A 20,469-nucleotide genomic window follows, 5' to 3' on the forward strand; every position below is an offset into this window, starting at 1 on the left:
GGGGGTAGCCATGGGCACCCCCTGTGCTAATACTTATGCAAATCTTGTACTTTATCAATGGGAGAGATCTTTTCTCTTCAAACATGAATTGTATAAACATGTGAAGCTTTATAAACGTTTTGTCGACGATATATTTATCGTCTGGCAAGGAACACAAGAAACTTTTGAACAGCTATTAACTCATCTTGAAACAACCACTAGCTTTTTGAAATTTACTAAGGAAATTTCAAGAGTGAAGATTGACTTCCTTGATATTACTCTTAGTCTCAAGGACAATGGCATGATAGTAACATCTCTTTATAGAAAATCAGTTTGGAAAAATAGCCTCCTTGTATATGACAGCATGCACCCTAGATATATATTTTATGGTATACTAAAGAGTCAATTCATTAGAATCTCAAAATTATGTAGAGAATCATATATTCTATCTCATGAAGCAGATTCCTTAGAAAACTATTTCTAGAAAGAGGCTATCCAATGGCAATGATAAAGAGAGTGAGACGAAGTATTATAGGAGACATAGAACTAAATTCTTCCAAATCTCCTAAAAAGGATGATATTAATAGAACCTTACATGATGAAAGATCTATGTACTATACACTGTCATCTGATAATAGAGTAAGGTTCACTATAAAATACACTAGTGATATTACTCACCTAAGAAAAATTTTTACTCAAAATTGGAATATCCTTACTATAGATAGTCGGACAAAAGAACTGGTAGGTGATAGACCCAGTTTTCTTTATAAAAACAGTCAAAATCTAAAGCAAATTTTATGTAACGATTCCTATATGGTTGTTAATTCAGCTGTTGACATGTTTAACAAACTAGGGACTTTCCCCTGCAACCATTGTAATAGATGTCAATACATCACTAAGATCCAGTCATATAAACATCTTAATAATAGTTTCACATTTGTTCCTACTTTCTATGCTACATGTAATACTATGAATTTGATATACCTTGCTACCTGTGAGTTATGTCAAGCATTTTATGTAGGACTCACAAAGAGGAAGTTGCAAGAAAGGATATATAATCACTTATATGATATAAATAGAAATGTGGAGACAAATGCTTTAGCTAGGCACATTCAGGAATTCCCCACTCATCATTTTTCTTTTAGGGTATTACAAGTAATACGAAAAAATCCAAGAGGTGGAGACCATCAGAATAACCTCTCGGTTATAGAACTAAATTGGATTTTAAGGCTAGCGGCCCACCAATATCCGGGTCTCAACCAAGCCATATCCATTAAACCCATATTAATACAAAAATCTTGAATAGATGTATTGTTTGCAATGTTCCTATACATTTCTGAGAGTAGTTAGTATACATATACATATACATGTACGTCCCCCATGTAATTCATGTTGTCTCCCACCTGTGTGCCCCCATGCATGTATATATCTTTATGTAAAGTTTTTTGATACAATAGATACTATTAATGATATTAACATACACGTCTCAAAATTTTCTATTTATTATATAATTATAATTCGTTCTGAGTAGTTCTTTGGTATTTTGAATATACCCAAATGATTTTATTCGCACATTGTAATATGCCTTGTTTTATAAATAGTTTTAAAAAATCGGCCAGAACACTACAAGTTATAGACCTCATGCAGGATCACAGACATATATGACACTAAAAATTGTTTTGTTTTGCTGCATTTGATTCTCATATTGATAGGTCCACATTTAAATAAGTTTGTCGTTGTGATTTTCACTGTATTTTAACAATACCTATTATGGCAGCTTTGATATAAACTTGGTTAGTTTTTAGGACTCAGTGGGTTATGCTTTCAACTATGTCTGTATCTTTTTAGATGATACATTGCAAACAATTTTAGATATCAATATTAGTGCATATATTTTTAAGCATGACCTTTTGAATGCAGACTTATGCATATATATAAGTTTTTAGTTTTTTAGTCTTTTAGTGTTGAATTTGTGTATGATCTGTTATTTGTCAGCTAGTTATAAAGGTTTCATGTGTTCTTTAAGTTACTTTACATTATATTATGTTCTTCAGATTTCACTGGTCTATGAGATGATGTTTACTATATGGACGTCATGGCGGTATGACGCTTCCGAATATTCAGCGAACTACAGAAAAGAACTATATACTAACAAAAGAAAACTAGTTACTTTATTGTGACTTCATATGACTAGTGACAGTCTTTATTTGCTTCTAAACCTTTTGATATCTAGGATATGTTAAGCTGGTTGCCACTGGTTCTTTTTTTAGTATATATGCACGCAATTTATTTGGAGACATGTTGTTTTTAATTTTTAAAGCATTTGAACGATCGGAACCCTATGAAAGTAGTAAAAAACTTTGACGTTATAAAATATTATATTAAATGCTTTACAACACTGTTATTTATGGAATTTATTTGTAAGCGTTGATCTTTAATCTGAATTTGAAATAGTATGGTTCTGAACTAATGTTACTAATGAGACTATTAATCTCATTGATTGGAAGTGCTTAGTTACCATAGAGAATAATTTTCCCGCTCAGGGTTGTATTTAATGGAAAATTTTTTTCAGTTTATTTGTAATCTGATGAAGCGTAGATGGTTCCTACGTGAAAGCGCTTATTCTTTTTTTGGATCCTAATAAAGCTATTTTGGAATTTCTTACGGGACTGGACTGAATTCTGTGATACTATTTCTTCAAGCTTCGTGGCTGGTAACTCTTGTTTCGATTTTGTGTAGTCATAAGAAAAATATAAGTGCTAAAATCTACCATGGAAATGTAAGGCCCTAGGCCTTATGATATTTACAGATCACTTACCTAGTAATTACTTATGAACTTATTGTATGATAAATAAAGCCCTATAATTTCCTGCAGCATAGCCAAATTAATATCATTAAACCTGCAGTCATTTCAAAGTAACTGATCCTTGTAGATGCATTCTCATATATTTTTTAAAAGTGGTTCATAATCCAGTACAGAGGCAATGCAAAGTGTCTGTGTTCTTTGTCAAATGTAGTCACATATTAAACAGCTACAACACACATACAAATTAGTCACATATTAAACAGATACAACGCACATACAAATGTAGTCACATATTAAACAGATACAATGTACATAAAAATGTAGTCACACATTAAACAGCTACAACGCACATACAAATCTAGTCACATATTAAACAGCTACAATGCACATACAAATGTAGTTACATATTAAGCAGCTACAACGCACATGCAAATGTAGTCAAATATTAAACAGATACAAAACACATACAAATGTAGTCACATATTAAACAGATACAATTCACATAAAAATGTAGTCACATATTAAAAAGATACAATGCACATACAAATGTAGTTACATATTAAACAGATACAACAGACATACAAATGTAGTAACATATTAAACAGATGCAACACACATACAAATGTAGTCACATATAAAACAGATACAACACACATATAAATGTAGTCACATATTAAACAGATACATACACATATAAATGTAGTCACATATAAAACAGATACAACACACATATAAATGTAGTCATATATTAAACAGCTACAACACATATACAAATGTAGTCACATATTAAACAGCTAGAACGCACATACAAATGTAGTCACATATTAAACAGATGCAACACATATATAAATGTAGTTACATATTAAACAGATACAATGCACATACAAATGCTGTCACATATTAAACAGATACAACACACATACAAATGTAGTCACATATAAAACAGATACAACACATATATAAATGTAGTCACATATTAAACAGATACAATGCACATGTAAATGCAGTCACATATTAAACAGATGCAATGCACATACAAATGTAGTCACATATAAAACAGATACAACACACATGCAAATGCAGTCACATATAAAACAGATATAACACACATATAAATGTAGTCACATAGTAAACAGATACAACACACATATAAATGTAGTCAGATATAAAACAGATACAACACACATATAAATGTAGCCACATATTAAGCAGATACAATGCACATATAAATGTAGTTACATATTAAGCAGATACAATGTACATACAAATGTAATTGCATAAACAGATACAACACTCATACAAATGTAGTCACATATTAAACAGATAAAATGCACATACAAATGTAGTCACATATAAAACAGATACAACACACATATAAATGTAGTCACATATTAAACAGATACAATGCACATATAAATGTAGTCACATATTAAACAGATACAATGTACATACAAATGTAATTGCATAAACAGATACAACACACATACAAATGTAGTCACATATAAAACAGATACAACACACATATAAATGTAGTTACATATTAAACAGATGCAATGCACATATAAATGTAGTCACATATAAAACAGATACGACACACATATAAATGTAGTCACATATTAAACAGATACAATGCACATATAAATGTAGTCACATATTAAACAGATACAATGCACATACAAATGTAGTCACATATTAAACAGATACAATGCACATACAAATGTAGTCACATATCAAAAAGATACAATGCACATACAAATGTAGTCACATATTAAACAGATACAATGCACATACAAATGTAGTCACATATTAAACAGATACAACACACATGCAAATGTAGTCACATATTAAACAGATACAATACTCATATAAATGTAGTCATATATTAAACAGATACAATGCGCATACACATGTAGTCACATGTCAAACAGATACAACACACATACAAATGTAGTCACATATAAAACAGATACAACACACATATAAATGTAGTCACTTATTAAACAGATACAACACACATATAAATGTAGTCACATATACAGATACAATACACATACACATGTAGTCACATATTAAACAGATACAATGCACATACAAATGTAGTCACATATTAAAAAGATACAATGCACATACAAATGTAGTCACATATTAAACAGATACAATGCACATACAAATGTAGTCACATATTAAACAGATACAACACACATGCAAATGTAGTCACATATTAAACAGATACAATACTCATATAAATGTAGTCATATATTAAACAGATACAATGCGCATACACATGTAGTCACATGTCAAACAGATACAACACACATACAAATGTAGTCACATATAAAACAGATACAACACACATATAAATGTAGTCACTTATTAAACAGATACAACACACATATAAATGTAGTCACATATACAGATACAATGCACATACATATGTAGTCACATATTAAACAGATACAATGTACATATAAATGTAGTCACATATTAAACAGCTACAATGCACATACAAATGTAGTCACATATAAAACAGATACAACGCACATATAAATGTAGTCACATATTAAACGGATACAATGCACATACAAATGTAGTCACATATTAAACAGATACAACACACATACAAATGTAGTCACATATAAAACAGATACAACACACATATAAATGTAGTCACATATTAAACAGATACATACACATATAAATGTAGTCACATATTAAACAGATACAAAATACATAGAAATTTTACTTCAGACATGTATTAGACACTTTTTTCTCTTCTGCAGAAATTACTATATAAAACATAAGTGTCCTTATCTATGAAATCTGTGCTTACCTGTCATCACACTTGATCAGAATCACACTGTCTGTGCCAATGCCTAAAGCTGCAGCCCCCTTTTTTACAGAAAAGTGACTCTGAAAAAAATAGATACAGATTACAGACACATCTATACATTTTGATATACAATTCCAATTTTTAGATTGTTGCACTGTGAGAAAACTAAAATACATTTTGTTAACTTGCATTCTAGCTTAACTGTATGACATCTTGTAATGGGGTTTGTGAGTTTGCTTCACAGCAGATATGACTGACACGTAGATAACTAGTAGAGGAGCAAATGAGAAGCCAGTGACCTCATCCTTCCTAGTAGGGACTGGAGTCAGCAAATGTGGACTACCCTCTAGGTGATGTTTACTGAAACAACCACCAAAAGTAGTAGCACAACCACAAAAAGTACCACCGCAACCACAAAAAGTAATATCACAACCACCAAAATTAGTACCACAACTGCTGTGCACTAGAGGCAGAGATGGAAGCAAATTAAGTATCATAGACAGAGATATGGGTGCTTCTGAAGTACCAGATAATTAGAATAAGAAAGATAGTCTCCTGGGGAAAATATGCGGAATAATGTGGGCAAGTTGCCTGTAGTTGTGTTTACATATATTCTCTATATCAGCTAAATGAAAGCAACTTTTATCAGAACCCATTCTGAATAAAGTATGAAACTGCCTGCTGAATAAAGAGTAATAAGAACAATGTGTTTTTACAAGGGTCTTTCTACCTGTACCCTCAAAACCACAAAACCTGCATCTCTAAAAATACTAAACCTAAGACTAAAAAATAGTGGGAGAAAAGAAGAAATACCTGTAACCACACCATCATACATCTCAAACTCTTACAGCAAGAAACCTGGGCAAAGCCATAAATAACAGGGGGACAAAGGCCCAAAAATAGGGACCCTTTTTAAATTTTGCTCTTACAAGCTTAGAAAGTTGATAGAGTAACAGGTTTTGCATTAGCATGAATTTTCTGAAAGGTGTGAAGTCTGAAACTCAAATGTCTGTCATTATTTTCTGACTTCAACTCTCAATGATTTCTCAATGATTTGCCAGAAAACCACAATTTGATGAGAAACAGACCAAAATTATGCGGCAAAAATCTGGACATTCTGCGAAAATCTGTACTGTTGAAAGGTATGCACACCATTCACTGGTATGTGTGTGTGTGTGTGTGTGTGTGTGTGTGTATGTGTGTGTGTGTGCATGTGTGCACGTGTGCGCATGCATGCGTGTGCATTTGTGTGTGTGTGTATGTGTTTGTGTGTGTATATAAGTATTATGTGTTATCCAAAACTATCCTGATAAAGTTTTAATAATTAAAACAAATGTTACACACGTCTCTTCCATCACTGATTCCAAGAACTCCTGTAATATATTTTTCATTTAAGAATAGTACTCTTTATATGCAAATTAAAGAGAGAGAATGAGTAGAGATGCATTTGCTGTAAATCCCAAGATATTCATTACAAAAGGCTTGTATGCTAATGTCTAACCGTGTGAATAAGCTGGAAAGAAGCAGATGGAGGCTGGCTTTTCTCAAATTACTAGTAATCATGGAGTCACTCAACTTAAATTTATACCCAGACTTCTGTGCTCTATTACATGTCCCTCTATCATCCTCATTTGTTCAACTGAGTTGCGTAGGTCCTAATTTTCACATGGTCTATTACAGGTGCTCATGCTAGTAGCTTGCGATATGCTTACTCACTGCCACATGCTAAAAAAACAAATGCTCAAACATCCACTAGCCCAATCTCATGTTTCTGTGTAGCCCTTCTAATACCTGACCCTACAAAACCTTATAGCCTTACCAGAACCCTAAGTGTAACTGTAAAATTCCCACCCACTCCCTTACCCTAAAACTCCCCTCCATGTTCCTAACTCTAAAGTCACTTATCACTCCCTAAACCTAAAATGCCAACCTCCCCTCACTAAACCTGAATTCCCTATTGCTCCTAACCCTAAAAGTGCCCTCCTACTCTCTAAATCTAAGACTTTCTTCTTGCTCCCTAATCCTAGACTCCCCTTCTTGCTCCTTAACCCTAAAATCCACTTCTTGCTCTGTAAACCTGATAGTAACCCCCCTCCCCCTACCTCTCCATGACTGCCATACTACCCTCAAATAAGGAGCTCAGGTAAGGAGTGGCAGCTGCTGCCTAAAAGCATCTTGAGTTTGAGTACAAGCAGCAGCCTACTCGGGCTACAAGGCAGTGGTCCTTGAGTATTTGTAGTAGAACCCATCAATATAGTTAGAAGTAAGAGCAGTTTTTGTTTATGATCTATTTTTCTCTCATCTTTTAACAGTTACCTGGGCCTTTTAAGCTGATTAAAAAAAAAAGAAAAAAAATCACCCTTTGTATCCCAAAACAAGTAGTCTCCACATTGTATAAAAGTTGCGGTGCAGAGGCCATATTAGCTGCAGGAGGAATTTCTAAGCTGAACTGCTGCTGCTGTACTCCTCTCAGTGTGCCACACAGAACAGCATGATGTACCAAGCAGGGGCTGACAGCATGACTCATTTCTGTCTGTCATGGACTCCCTCACTTTTGGGGGCTGTACTGCAGGTAAAGAAGCAACAGACAGGAGATTCTAAAAAATCAATAGGAAGTACACCACTTGTGCTAGCTAAGCAGCTGCAGAGACAATAAAGTCACCATGCACCAAAGCAAAATAAAGTTATATTTTAGGTCATGCAATATGAGCAGTTTCTGCACCTTGACCCGTGTACAACTTATGCAGGCTGTGCATCTACAGTCGAAGAAAGTTACCTGGCAACATAAAGTAACACTCCAGGGCTCACAGTATGTGCAGACTCTGTGCTCAGAAACAAGGTACAAGGCATTCAGAAAAAGCAAATTACCACTCTAATGGATGGAGTATATACAGTTTCAATTTACACATGCAAAATTAATGTTCTTAGAAGGACAACTTCATTTTTGTAGTTTTCTGTTTTGTCTGGCAGTTTACCTTAAAGAGTTAATGGTGCTAACTGATAATGAGCTTTGTTCTGTAGCCCTGAATTTAATTGTTTCAGTTTCTCCTTACAGACTGGTGATGGTGAGCAAATTAAGACACTTGTGTCCAATGTTCTTAAACATACATACAGATATACATATATATTCAGGCAAAGTTAATAATGCTCAACCATCCTGCCAATATACCAAACTAATCATTCCCATAAAACAACTCCAGTTCGTAGGATCATAGGAGGTTACTAGGCTACTGGCCCTGAGGCCCTTATAAGCCTAGCTAAGAGTTTAGCCCATGTTTAGACAAGTCAGCACCTGATGCCCCTGTCCAACAGGGACACGGGTGGAATCCCAGGGATGTATTTTCTGTTTCCCATCCAGTTATCTAGGTTGTGCTTAAAAAGAGGTAAAGAGGTACTCTGCTTGATGTGGAGAGGGAGTCAATTCCATAGATGGGGGAGTCTCTGGGACACAAATCTGTCCCGACAACAAGTCCTGTTGATGTCACAGACCAGGTTGAGGCCGTGTGTGCTGGTTACTTGAATGGAGCTTGGCTTGCGGATATGCAGCAGTTCCATCAAGGAGGGGGTCCGTGATCTCCTTATATGCCAGAGAGAGGTCACCTCTGAGGAGTCTGTATGAAACTGAGTAGATGGATAGGGCTTTTAGCCTATCTGTATATGGTAGATGTCTGAGGCCCTGGATTCTCCTGATGAGGAACCTCTGTGGTCTCTCCAGCTGCTGCATGTGCTTTGCGAGGTATATACCAAAAGGGGCATTGTACTCAATAATGGGCCTTATAAGTGAAGAATACAGGGATGTTATGACCTCCTTGTCCCTGGATGAGATACCCTTACTTATTAGGTGGGCCATGTAGAAGGCATTCTGTACAACAGAAGCAACATGGTGGTCAAAAGTCAGGTTGCTATCAACTTGGGTGCACAAATCCCTCACAACTGATTGCATGCTTAGGACGTTGTTACTAATGTGATAATTTGTGCAATGTCACTCTCCTCAGAGGGGATGATGATGCATTTTTTGTTATTTAGTTTGTGGCCATGTTTCTGGGACCAGTCATTTTTCTGAGTGAGACCCTCTTGGAGGATGTCCACATCACTAGGGGAATTGATGACAGCACCCACCCTGCTGTCATTTGCAAACTTTGTTAGCCATAACTCACTAGTTTTGGCCTGCACCTCAGAAAAGTATATCCCAAATAACAGAGGTCCCAAGACCAAACCCTGGGGTACGCTGCTTGTTACAGGCCTACTGCTTGAGGTGGCTTTCCCTATTTTGACTAGGTGGGTTATATCAGTGATCCAGTTTTCTACTTATCTGGTAACATATGGATTGATGCCTAGTTGAGAAGGTTACCTATTATGCCCGAGTGGGGAACAGTGTCAAATGCTTTGGCTAGGTCAAGGTAGGTGGTGTACACTGTCTTCCCCTCATCCATGGCTTTGGTGACTGTCTCAAAGAAGTCGACCAAATTTAACAGACATGACAAAGCCAAACTGTGTAGGATTGAGTGTTTGGAGGTTGCAAATTGTTCTTGTTAATGAGGTCCATGATAATCCATTCCATGGTCTTACAGATCATGCTAGTTAGGCTGATGGGTTTATAATTTCCTGGATCGGTGGACGCTCCACCTTTGTTCAGAGGGATGAAAGTTGCTGTCCTCCACTCAGCTAGAACAAAGGCAGTACTCAGACTTTGGTGGAATAGGGCACCTAATGATGCTGCAAGTTCCTGCCTCAGTTCATGTAGGATGCAGCCTGGGATGCTATCGGGTCCCATGGAGGCTGCATTTTTTGCCTTTGAGACAGCAGTGATGACCTGTTCTATAGATATAAGGGGAAGGGCCAGATACTGGGGATGTCCTGATTTACTGATGGGGGAAAGAGGGGTGAAGTTTTTGCTGAATCTGTCAGCCAGTAAGTTTGCTATATCTACGGTATTTGTATATACTGTGTCCTTGACCACTAGTTCTGAACAGATCTGGGTGCTTCCTTTGAGGTTGTGGACATATGTGAAGAAGTTCTTATGATTGTCTCTAGTAGATGTGGCCAATTTGGACTCAAAGTTTGCTTTGGATGATTTCACTAGTGGCCTTATTTGCTTGTTTAGGCTAAGGAGACATTGCTTTCAATTGGGCACCTACTCCTTCTTGGTCTTGGACAGCAATTTTTTCCTTCTATTAAAAAGTTTATTTATTGCAGATGTCCACCATACAGGTTTACTTTTCCTAGCACAGGATGATTTAGTCCTATTGGGTATTCCTGATTCCATGCATCTATATAAATGCTCGTATAGTGCTTTAGTGTAGTTTTGGATATTGGTGCCAGTTCCTACAGAGGGGGAGGGGACTGTGAAGCTGTTTATACCATCCCTCAGGAGACTGTAATCAGCTTTGGAAAAGTTTTTATGTCTGACCCTAGCTAGATGGGGATGGGGGGAGATGGTGACTTCGAAAGTGACCGCTTTATGGTCGGATTTTACCAGGGAGGATGATACTGTAGGAATGCTGCAGTGGTTACTCAAGTTGGTTAATACCAAGTCCAAGATATTTCACCTCCTGTGGGGGCATTAACTAGCTGTTCCAATGTGTTTGCATTGACAAAATTAAGGAATCTCTGGGCATGTGTGTTCTGGCATGAGTAGTTCTTCCAATCTATGTTTGGGTAGTTAAAGAATGGGTCCAGATAGGCAGAATGGGCCATCTTGAGTCAGATTTGGGGGCTGGTAGCTAGCTATGATTTGAATAGGGGTCTTTTCAATGGTTAACGCCACCTGGAGTGTCTCCTGTGCATCATACTGTTTGACCAGCCTGGAGATGTGTATGTCTTTAATATATATTGGAACTCCACCTCCTTTGGCTTTACTGCCCACAGTTTGGGGTCTGAATGTATGATAGGATGAGTAACCAGGTAAGGCTGGGGTGCTCTCTGCAGCTTTGAACCAGGTTTCTGTGACTGCATAGATGTCAGCATTTTCCAGGGTTAAGAATGCTTCAAATGACTGCAATTTTATATTTAGACTCCTAGCGTTTTGCAGCATGACCTTTAATTTGTGTTTTGTTGAAATTTTTATATTGGTAGTTTTAAGCTTATCACTTCTCCTAAAAAAAGGCACTATGGAGGAGGCAAAAACCTTTGCCAGAATCCTGAAGCCCAGGTGAGATAGATGCAGGCCATTTCTGTCAAAGCATTGTGGTCTATCAATCATATCTTCCCAGGCTGTCAGGTACTGGATCCCCCTGGAATGACACCAGAAACTAAGCTAATTGTTAAAGTCAATAATTTTTTGTTTGCATTGAGGCATCATTCTGGGTGACACCAGAATGCTGTTTAAGGCTAGAGACATACCTGCCTGGGACACATAATCAGCGAGCTCAATCATGTCTCCCTTCATACAGTCCAGGGAGGTATGTCTCAAGTCATTCATACCAACATGGATGATGACAGAGTCATAACAGTATCTGCTGTTGAGAGACAAGTGCATATGTGATATGGCAGATTCTGGCACCTGACAGACAACTAACCGTGACTTTCTCCTTATCCAGCCTGATGAGAGGCACATCTGTGTGCCTCACAATAGAGTCTCCTATGACTAATATGTTGGGTTTATGGTGAAGCCTTAGTAGCTGTGAGACACAGGTGTATGGACTATGCATGGTATGTGGTGTGGAGGACTGTGGAGATTGCATGTGTATTTGCCTTGGAGGTCTCCTTTGTTTGGGTATTTTTATTTTGAGGACCTCCACATATGTGGGTGTGTGTTGTGAAGGTTTGGGTGATGTTTGAGGTGTAGTGATTGTGTTGACAACCTTTCCAGTGCCAGATATACTGGCTTGAGAGGGAGAGAGCATGGAAGCTAGTTTCGTTATGTAATTGCATCTCTCACAAATTGTGTTCCTAGGGGGTAGTAGTAGATGGTTGTCCATGTATATGAGGCAGTCGCTACACTGTCCCAGGATGCCCATATCAACCAGACTGGCAGGAGAAACTGTAGGAAATTGTCCATCCATATTTGTCAGAATCTGAGGGAGAAAGGTCAGGGAGAGCTAAGGGGTGGGCCTAAAGCCCAAGTGCTTAAACCAAAACTAAGAGGCTTAGAATAATACAATTTAGACAGGCTATAGACAATCAGTAAAAAATGCAACAAAAAAGATGCAGTTGAACACTTAGAGAACAAGCAGCAAGTAGCAGGAAAAAACAAGATGAGGTAATAGAGGAACAGAAGATAATTCATGGTTAAGGGACTAAGGGGTTTGGCCTTCTCAAATGATCTCTGTATTAGGTAGAATGAGCTAATGAGATGGGACTGGTAAGAGTGTCCCAGATCAAATTTACAATATGGGTGGGCAACTGCAAAATCCACCAACTTTAAGAACACAACAGAAATTGGATGGGAGAGAGGGAGAAAAACAAAATTTGGCCACAGGTCAGCAAATATATAAATGCAGACACAGATAAGCAAATAATTCAGTCTTGCAAGAATAATAACAGTGCAGAACACTGAACAGTTGCATAAAGTGCAAAAATATACTTATTAGCTGGTCTTAAAAATATCTAAACTAGTATTTGCTTTAATATAATTTACTAGTTTATTCCATGCATCAACTATTCTCTCAGTGAAACAATTTGTTCATCTCTTGTTCTTATATAATCTTCAACACAAGTTGTCATAATTCCCAAAAAATCTTTGATAACCCCAAACATTCCCAGAGGTGGTTGTCTCTATATACTGTATATACCTGAATAAGATACTCCTCTTGAAAAGGAGAATTTGTTCAAGTATTCAGATATATGCTGTATACCTGAATAAGATATTCCTCGTAAAAACCTACAGAAAACAATGTACCAGTTCAGATATTTTAAACTTTCATGTTGTTGTTATTGTTGTGTCTTTTGGCTTTTCCCGGTTAGGGGTCGCCACAGTGGAACTCCGGTCCGCTAATGATTGGTAGTTGATTTTTACGTGCCGAGTTACCAGCCCTGACGCACAACCTTCAATGAAGGTACGCTCATTCACGCATGTCTCCATGCAGAAGACACTCTAGCTGAGAATCGAACCGGAAAGCATCTTACTGTGAGGCGACAATGCTACCGTAGCACCACCACCGTGGGTTAATGTTGTTTTTGTGTCTTTCGGCTTATCCCGGTTAGGGGTCGCCACAGCGGAACTCCAGTCCGCTAATGTTTGGTAGTGGATTTTTATGTGCCAAGTTACCAGCCCTGACGCACAACCTTCAACGAAGGTACTACCATTCATGCATGCCTCCACACAGAAGATGCTCTAGCTGAGAATTGAATGGAACAATGTCTTGCTGTGAGGCAACAACGCTACCACAGCACCACTACCATGGGAAAACTTTCATAATAATTTTAATTTTCACATAAGTGGATGGCCTTATTATATTTGTGCTGTACTGTTTCTAATTTACTCATACTAATTTTCATATATTTCTTAATATTATTATTCCGTACTATAGTTCATCATTTCTGATTTCCTAAACTTTATAAATATTTCAGTTTATCCATTTTCAAGTCATCTGTATACAGACTGTTGAAATCCTCAGATGAAAAAAATAGATCTGAAAGATGTAACCTTAATAAATAAGGGCCTAGGACAGAGTCCTGTGGGACACCCTGACTGTAACCTAAATTTTCACATGTCCAACTGCTGATGGTATTTGCCACGTCCTATGTGCAATCCATTCAACTATCCATCTTATCATGACTATATTAACATCTAGTTGTTCAAATTTATTGATTAGACTTTTGTGCATATCCCTATCAAAGGTTAAAGATAAGTCAATATAAATTATATCATAGTTACAGTGGTTCTAAGTCTGTTAATAATGTGTGAGGTATTTGATGGAAAGAAAGCATTTGCTTGAAAATATATTTTATATATGTAATGGTAAGATGGATATAACTGGACAGGAAAGTTTTACTACAGTTTGCGAAACAAAAAAGAATTAAATATTTGAGGATAAAAAGTAGCATGCCTGAGTGTTTATAAAAGAGAAATTCTCCTTGTCTTAAAGGTCATATGAAAACAGAAATTGGTTACATAATTTATTCAAGACAGTTAAAGGAAGTTGTTAGTGGACAAAAATACTGTAGGCTTTTAAGAGTATTTATCAACATGTGATAAGCAGAAAAGAATTTTATGACTACATATGTCTGTCATAGAACACATAACTGGCTCAACACTGGTAATACAGATATAATATTATAAGAATTTAATAATAATTTATCTTTTTTATTATCATTATAACACCATCTCGTCTGCATCTTCTTGGTTTAATGCAGACATCTACCTACCTTTACCGTTTTCTCCAAACAGTTAAAATCCTACTTGAAATAGTTAGAACGCAAAAACTTTGGATCCATCATTTAGTATTCTTATTTTCCACTTTACCTGCCTATCCCTATATTTTTACATTTGATTATTTTAAACTCTCAGATATCAGTACCAACATTTGTATTAACTACATATGTATGCATCAACAACCTTTTATCTTGATTTTCTGCCATTACATACATTTGGAAGCAGCCCATTAATCAATGAGCTTTTCTGCCTATTTTCTACCATAAGAACTTCATGTCCTAGAATGACCTGTACTCTACAATTTATACCATATATAAATAGTAGCATAAATAGCTATATTAATCTGTTCTCTTTCTGTATTTAGTAACTCCAATATAAATATAATATAAATCCACTCTGTCCAGGTCTTTTGTATAACAACATACAGCATGTACTTATATAATAAATCAATAGTTTTGCTATATTGTAATTAACTAATGATATTTTTTAATAAACCACATTTCCTAGTACAACTTTTCCTATTTAGTTCACTGATTGTATTATATGATGACGTACATTTTTATTATATTCCTTGGGGATGATGGGGTTGAGGAGGGAGGGAGTAAGTCTTGATCTCAACAATGTTACAGTGATTGGTGCAAGACATGTAGGCATGCAGTATGTAAACTGTAGGTATGATCTTGGGTTTGATCTGATGTGTCCATGTAATATCTTACATCTAGCACATGCAGGAGACACACATCCACAAAGGATGACATACTAAGTCCTTGCTTGTGTAAGAATGTGCTTTAGCCACCAGGACCGGGTTTAGGCCAGAAAATGGGGGGGGGGGCAACCCTCATGGCAGCCTGGTTGACAGCCAGTCCATAATGGGCTCTTAGCTCTGTAATGGGGAATGAATGGGCACAAATGTGATGGGATCTAAACTGTTGGCATGCATGGAAGTAAAAATAAATAAATAAATCTAAAGAATTAAAAAAAATGCAAACTGATAGGGACACATGCTATTCCCTTGTATATTTGAAGCTCTGTGCTGCTTCACTGTGTACCTTGAATACTGGCTGCTCTATGCCAAATATCAAGTCACTTACTCAAAGGTATGTAGTTTGCTAGTTATTGGCTCCATGGTGTGCCCTTTAACATTCACTGTTACAAGGGACTTTTCTGCTTTCTGCAGTCAGGACTTCTGTGTTCTACTTAAGAGCACACATTTGCATTGTATAACTACAGCCTCTCTTCATATAAGTTTTAGAAGGCTATGTTTTAAGCTGTTGAGACAGTTACATTTTCCACCATGTTATTTTACATCACAAGGCATATGATGTATACCATCTTTAAAAATCTGAAGCTGTTTTAGATATCTTGGCAGATGTCAGGTTTGTATCCTTGTCCTAATTACCAGCTTCAGTCATCACTGTTACACCATGAGTCTGCAGTGGGAAAACACTAAGAATGAAACCAAGCAGCATTTTAACTCTGTTTTTCAAGGCTGATTTCTAAACTGTGATGTTTTGGTCTAAGAGATGCACTGCTGTAATTTCTTACTACATACATAATTTATGGAAGCATGCAACTTTTGATAGACTTCATTACCATGAAATAACTCTGCTATCATTTCTAGAGACACCTATATAGTTAATCATGTTTTACTTCAAAGAGGTATCTGTGAGACAATGACATTTTGTACATTATTTACCAATATCTGTGGTCTGTTGCCATAGTGCTATATTGCTCCATAGCAGATACCTCTTCGAAGACTTGCTATGGACCTGACTCCAGTGTAAATTAGGTTACTTTTTCTCAAATGTTAACTGCAAATGGTAGTAGCAGTTGCTGGTGTGATGTGGTTTGACAGCTTTTGATGTTGGGTTTTCACTTCCATGCTTTAAATTGTAGTTCTTTCTCCATTACATTTGAAAGCTAACTCATTATTCTTCACAATGTCATATCTCTGTTCCCCTACTCTAGCTGTACTTTATCTGACAATCAAATCAGGCATGTCAGAAAGAAGAAAGGCATTTTTATTGCAAGACCAGTTGATGTTTCAAAGGGCGTGCTTTTACTTGAGAGCTAGTCACAGTAACTGGGTGATTTAAAGTACAGAAAGGAGTACAGCTACAACTAGTGAACCATACTTAACACAGTGTTAGTGACGGAGTTAGAAAGTGTTGTTTGGTAGAGACACTATTAGAGAATCTGCAGAGTGTCGGCATAGAGTAACTTAAGGTTCTGTGATGGCCCCTAAATGCTACTGTTCACTTAAAACTCATGAGATGCCTTAGTCTCTGTAGCAGCAGCAGATCAACATTTGGATGGCAGAATTCATTAACTGTGTACTGCACTACATAACGGATGGCGGAATTCATTAACTGTGTACTGCACTGCATAACGGATGGCGGAATTCATTAACTGTGTACTGCACTGCATAAAAGATGGCGGAATTCATTAACTGTGTACTGCACTGCATAACAGATGGCGGAATTCATTAACTGTGTACTGCACTGCATAACGGATGGTGGAATTCATTAACTGTGTACTGCACTACATAACGGATGGCGGAATTCATTAACTGTGTACTGCACTGCATAACGGATGGCGGAATTCATTAACTGTGTACTGCACTGCATAACAGATGGCGGAATTCATTAACTGTGTACTGCACTGCATAACGGATGGTGGAATTCATTAACTGTGTACTGCACTGCATAACAGATGGCGGAATTCATTAACTGTGTACTGCACTGCATAACAGGCAGTGGCAGAAATTACCTGTTTCTGTAATGTGGTATTTTGTGATTCATAGACAAATTAGCTCCATGAGGGAAGCCCTCATTATCTGCATGTTTATGAATAGAAGTTAATAGAATAAAAGTTAATAGAAGTGTGAAGTGCACTTCCTGAGTTAGTTAACTGTTGCCGACACATTTTCTAAGCTCAGGCATCCCTCTTCCCTTTGTCACTCTCTCATAAATAAACACAGACAGACACAGACACGCATATGCACACAGTAAAGTACACACACCCCATACATGTCCCTTTTGTCAGAACATCCATAATGTCACTTTTCCCCCTGTCCTTATAATTCACAGTTGATTACAGTCAGACCTTAATGCCAGGCATTCGTGTTTCCACTTTATATCTTTCATACGTACATGCTAGGGCAAAATCTGTTATCCTCTTGGGTTGAGAGATATGCCTAATGTTTCTTGTTGCTAACCCTTGTATAGCACAACATGTTGCAGGCATTGCATAATGTTTGAGATCCTCAAAATATATGAAAAAAAAAACTATGCTGTACATTGTTCTAATTCAGGTGTTTATTGTGTTAAAGGTTCAAGTCCCTTTCCACCCTCGGTAATTTTTTCCCATTTATGTATTTTTTAAATTAATCCCCAGTACCTAGTGGTGGCAAACAGGACTAATATGTGGGTGTGAGGGTAACAAAAAATAAAGTAATCCAACCAAGAATCCAAAAGAAGGATGCAGAAGTGAAATCAAGATTCTTTTATTCTACAACAATGAGCACTTTCATCTGAATTGCATGGACTTCACAAAAACTTTCTGATGGAGTCCAAGTAATTTGGATGAAAGAGCTTATTGTTGTGGAATAAAAGAATTGTGGTTTCACTTGTGCCTCCTTCTTTTGGATTCTGGGGTATGAGGGTACAAGGTTTGATGCTCATATAGTGCCTTTTAAGGCCACCTACTTATTCCTGGCATCTAGTGGGTCCCTGCAAAATTTTTTAATATGTGCTTTTAAGGCATATCATATTAAGTATCCCTTGTAGCTAGTGTTTTTCCCATCCCCACCCTTCATCTAAGATTTCTTTAAGTGCTGCCCAGGCATAACTATATTGTTTTTCTCTGGTGGCTAGGGGTTCCCCAACCGCCAATCCCCATACTGTTTTAGTGTTGCTCAGGCATCAGTATAGAGTTTTCCCTGATGGCTAGTGCCCCCAACTAATGCTGCAGAGACTGCTTGTTAGCCCAGGGCTGTGTGAAGGTAAGACAGCTACTCCAACTCCTTTCCACAAGTATTCCTGCAAAAGCACCATGCTAGGGCTGTTTATAAAGTAAAAAAAATTACCACTATGAACTCCCAGGTAAATCTGAGTGTCATGATCAGAGGTAAAATAGAAACATCAGTAAGAATACCAGTCTCCATATGAATCATTACACTTATAGAAAGACTATCCTTTGACTAAATTCCCATCAAAAGATGCATTTTAAACATTGATTCTTTACTTTATGTTCCATGGGTTTGGATTTTTTGCAAATTTACTTAATTCTGCTATCAGTTAAAAACATCTTTTAGAAAGGGCAATGCTAGGGACTGAGATTAAATTCTTGAAACTAAATGTGTGCTCCTTCACTCCATTTTCCTCATCAAGGGCACACACATAGAGGAAAAGAGAAGAGCATCGCTTCTCCAAGATGACCCAGAGGTAATGCACACTGTCAGCTGTCACCTTTATGTCTATAAATATGGAAGATAAAATGTAGATGCTGCTGCTAAATCTTAACTGTCATGCCTTTTATTTATTACATCCTAGATGCAGCACATTCTGTTCTAATAATATGGATGCTGGCTGTCATTTTTTGTGATACGTTAATATGAAAAGCACTCAATTATCATGTTTTCATGAATGCCCTAGGGGTTCTTGTCTTACATGCTTTACATTACATGTGAAATAGTAGACCATTTCTTGTGACAAGGATGCCTTAGGAAGGCTGTGGAACAGGCAGGGATTTTAAGTGGTTCCAACAGCATCCCAAAAGAAATGCTAAGAACATGCTACATAAAAAATGGAATGACATCATACCTCTCAACTGTCCAGACTTTTGTCTGAAAATTTTGGTCTGTTCTTCAGAAAATGTGTGCCTTTCTGGTAAATCACTGAAATGATCTGAGGAATGAAATCACTAAATAATGACATACATTTGAGTTTCAGACTTTTGCATCCTCTAGAAAGTGCAGTTTATAACAAATCCTATTATTCTAGCTACTTTTTAAATTTATAAGAGTAATATTTAAAATCTGTCCCTATTTTTGGGCCTTTGTTCCCCATTATGTCAGGCTTTGTCCAGATTTCTTGGGCTAAGAGGTTGAGAGATGTGAATGACATATTAATTCCGAACAGCCATGGCAGAGGTGTACTCAGAGTTGTACTAGTGTGCATGTAAAATTAAAAAAGCAAATAAATGTAGGCAGGACAGAGAGACTGTCTCAGTCAATGAATCACCTGTAGCATGACTGTCCAAATGTTATGCACTGTTCTATTATGTTTTTTTTTTTTTTTTTTTTTTTTGGCAGGACCTCAACTAATTCAACTAACTCAATATTTTTCTGGAAAATAAAGAGAGATCTGGTTGAAAGTTATAAAGATACACTAATAGAAACAGATGGTCTAAAATATACGAGACAATGGATTGATTGATAACTTTTGGCTTAAATATAACGTGATGTGAGGAAACAAACAGATTAAATGCATGGAGTTGTTTTAATATGGGATTATCATCTTTAGTGCAAGAAATAAG

The 20,469-nt window shown here is 36.8% G+C and overlaps 1 protein-coding gene across 1 annotated transcript in view; it reads right to left on the reverse strand.

Annotated features, from left to right (window-relative positions):
* The window catches only part of GAD2 (glutamate decarboxylase 2), a 747,960-nt gene that overhangs the window by 370,522 nt on the left and 356,969 nt on the right, over positions 1-20,469 (reverse strand). Inside the window, exon 8 of the mRNA XM_044066149.1 lies at positions 5,616-5,695. Coding sequence (XP_043922084.1) covers positions 5,616-5,695 — 80 coding nt within the window. The remainder of the gene's footprint in view (positions 1-5,615; positions 5,696-20,469) is intronic.

This window comes from Protopterus annectens, chromosome 3.part0, assembly GCF_019279795.1.
Source record: "Protopterus annectens isolate FY-2018-M chromosome 3.part0, PAN1.0, whole genome shotgun sequence".
In the NCBI taxonomy this organism is placed as follows: domain Eukaryota; kingdom Metazoa; phylum Chordata; order Ceratodontiformes; family Protopteridae; genus Protopterus; species Protopterus annectens.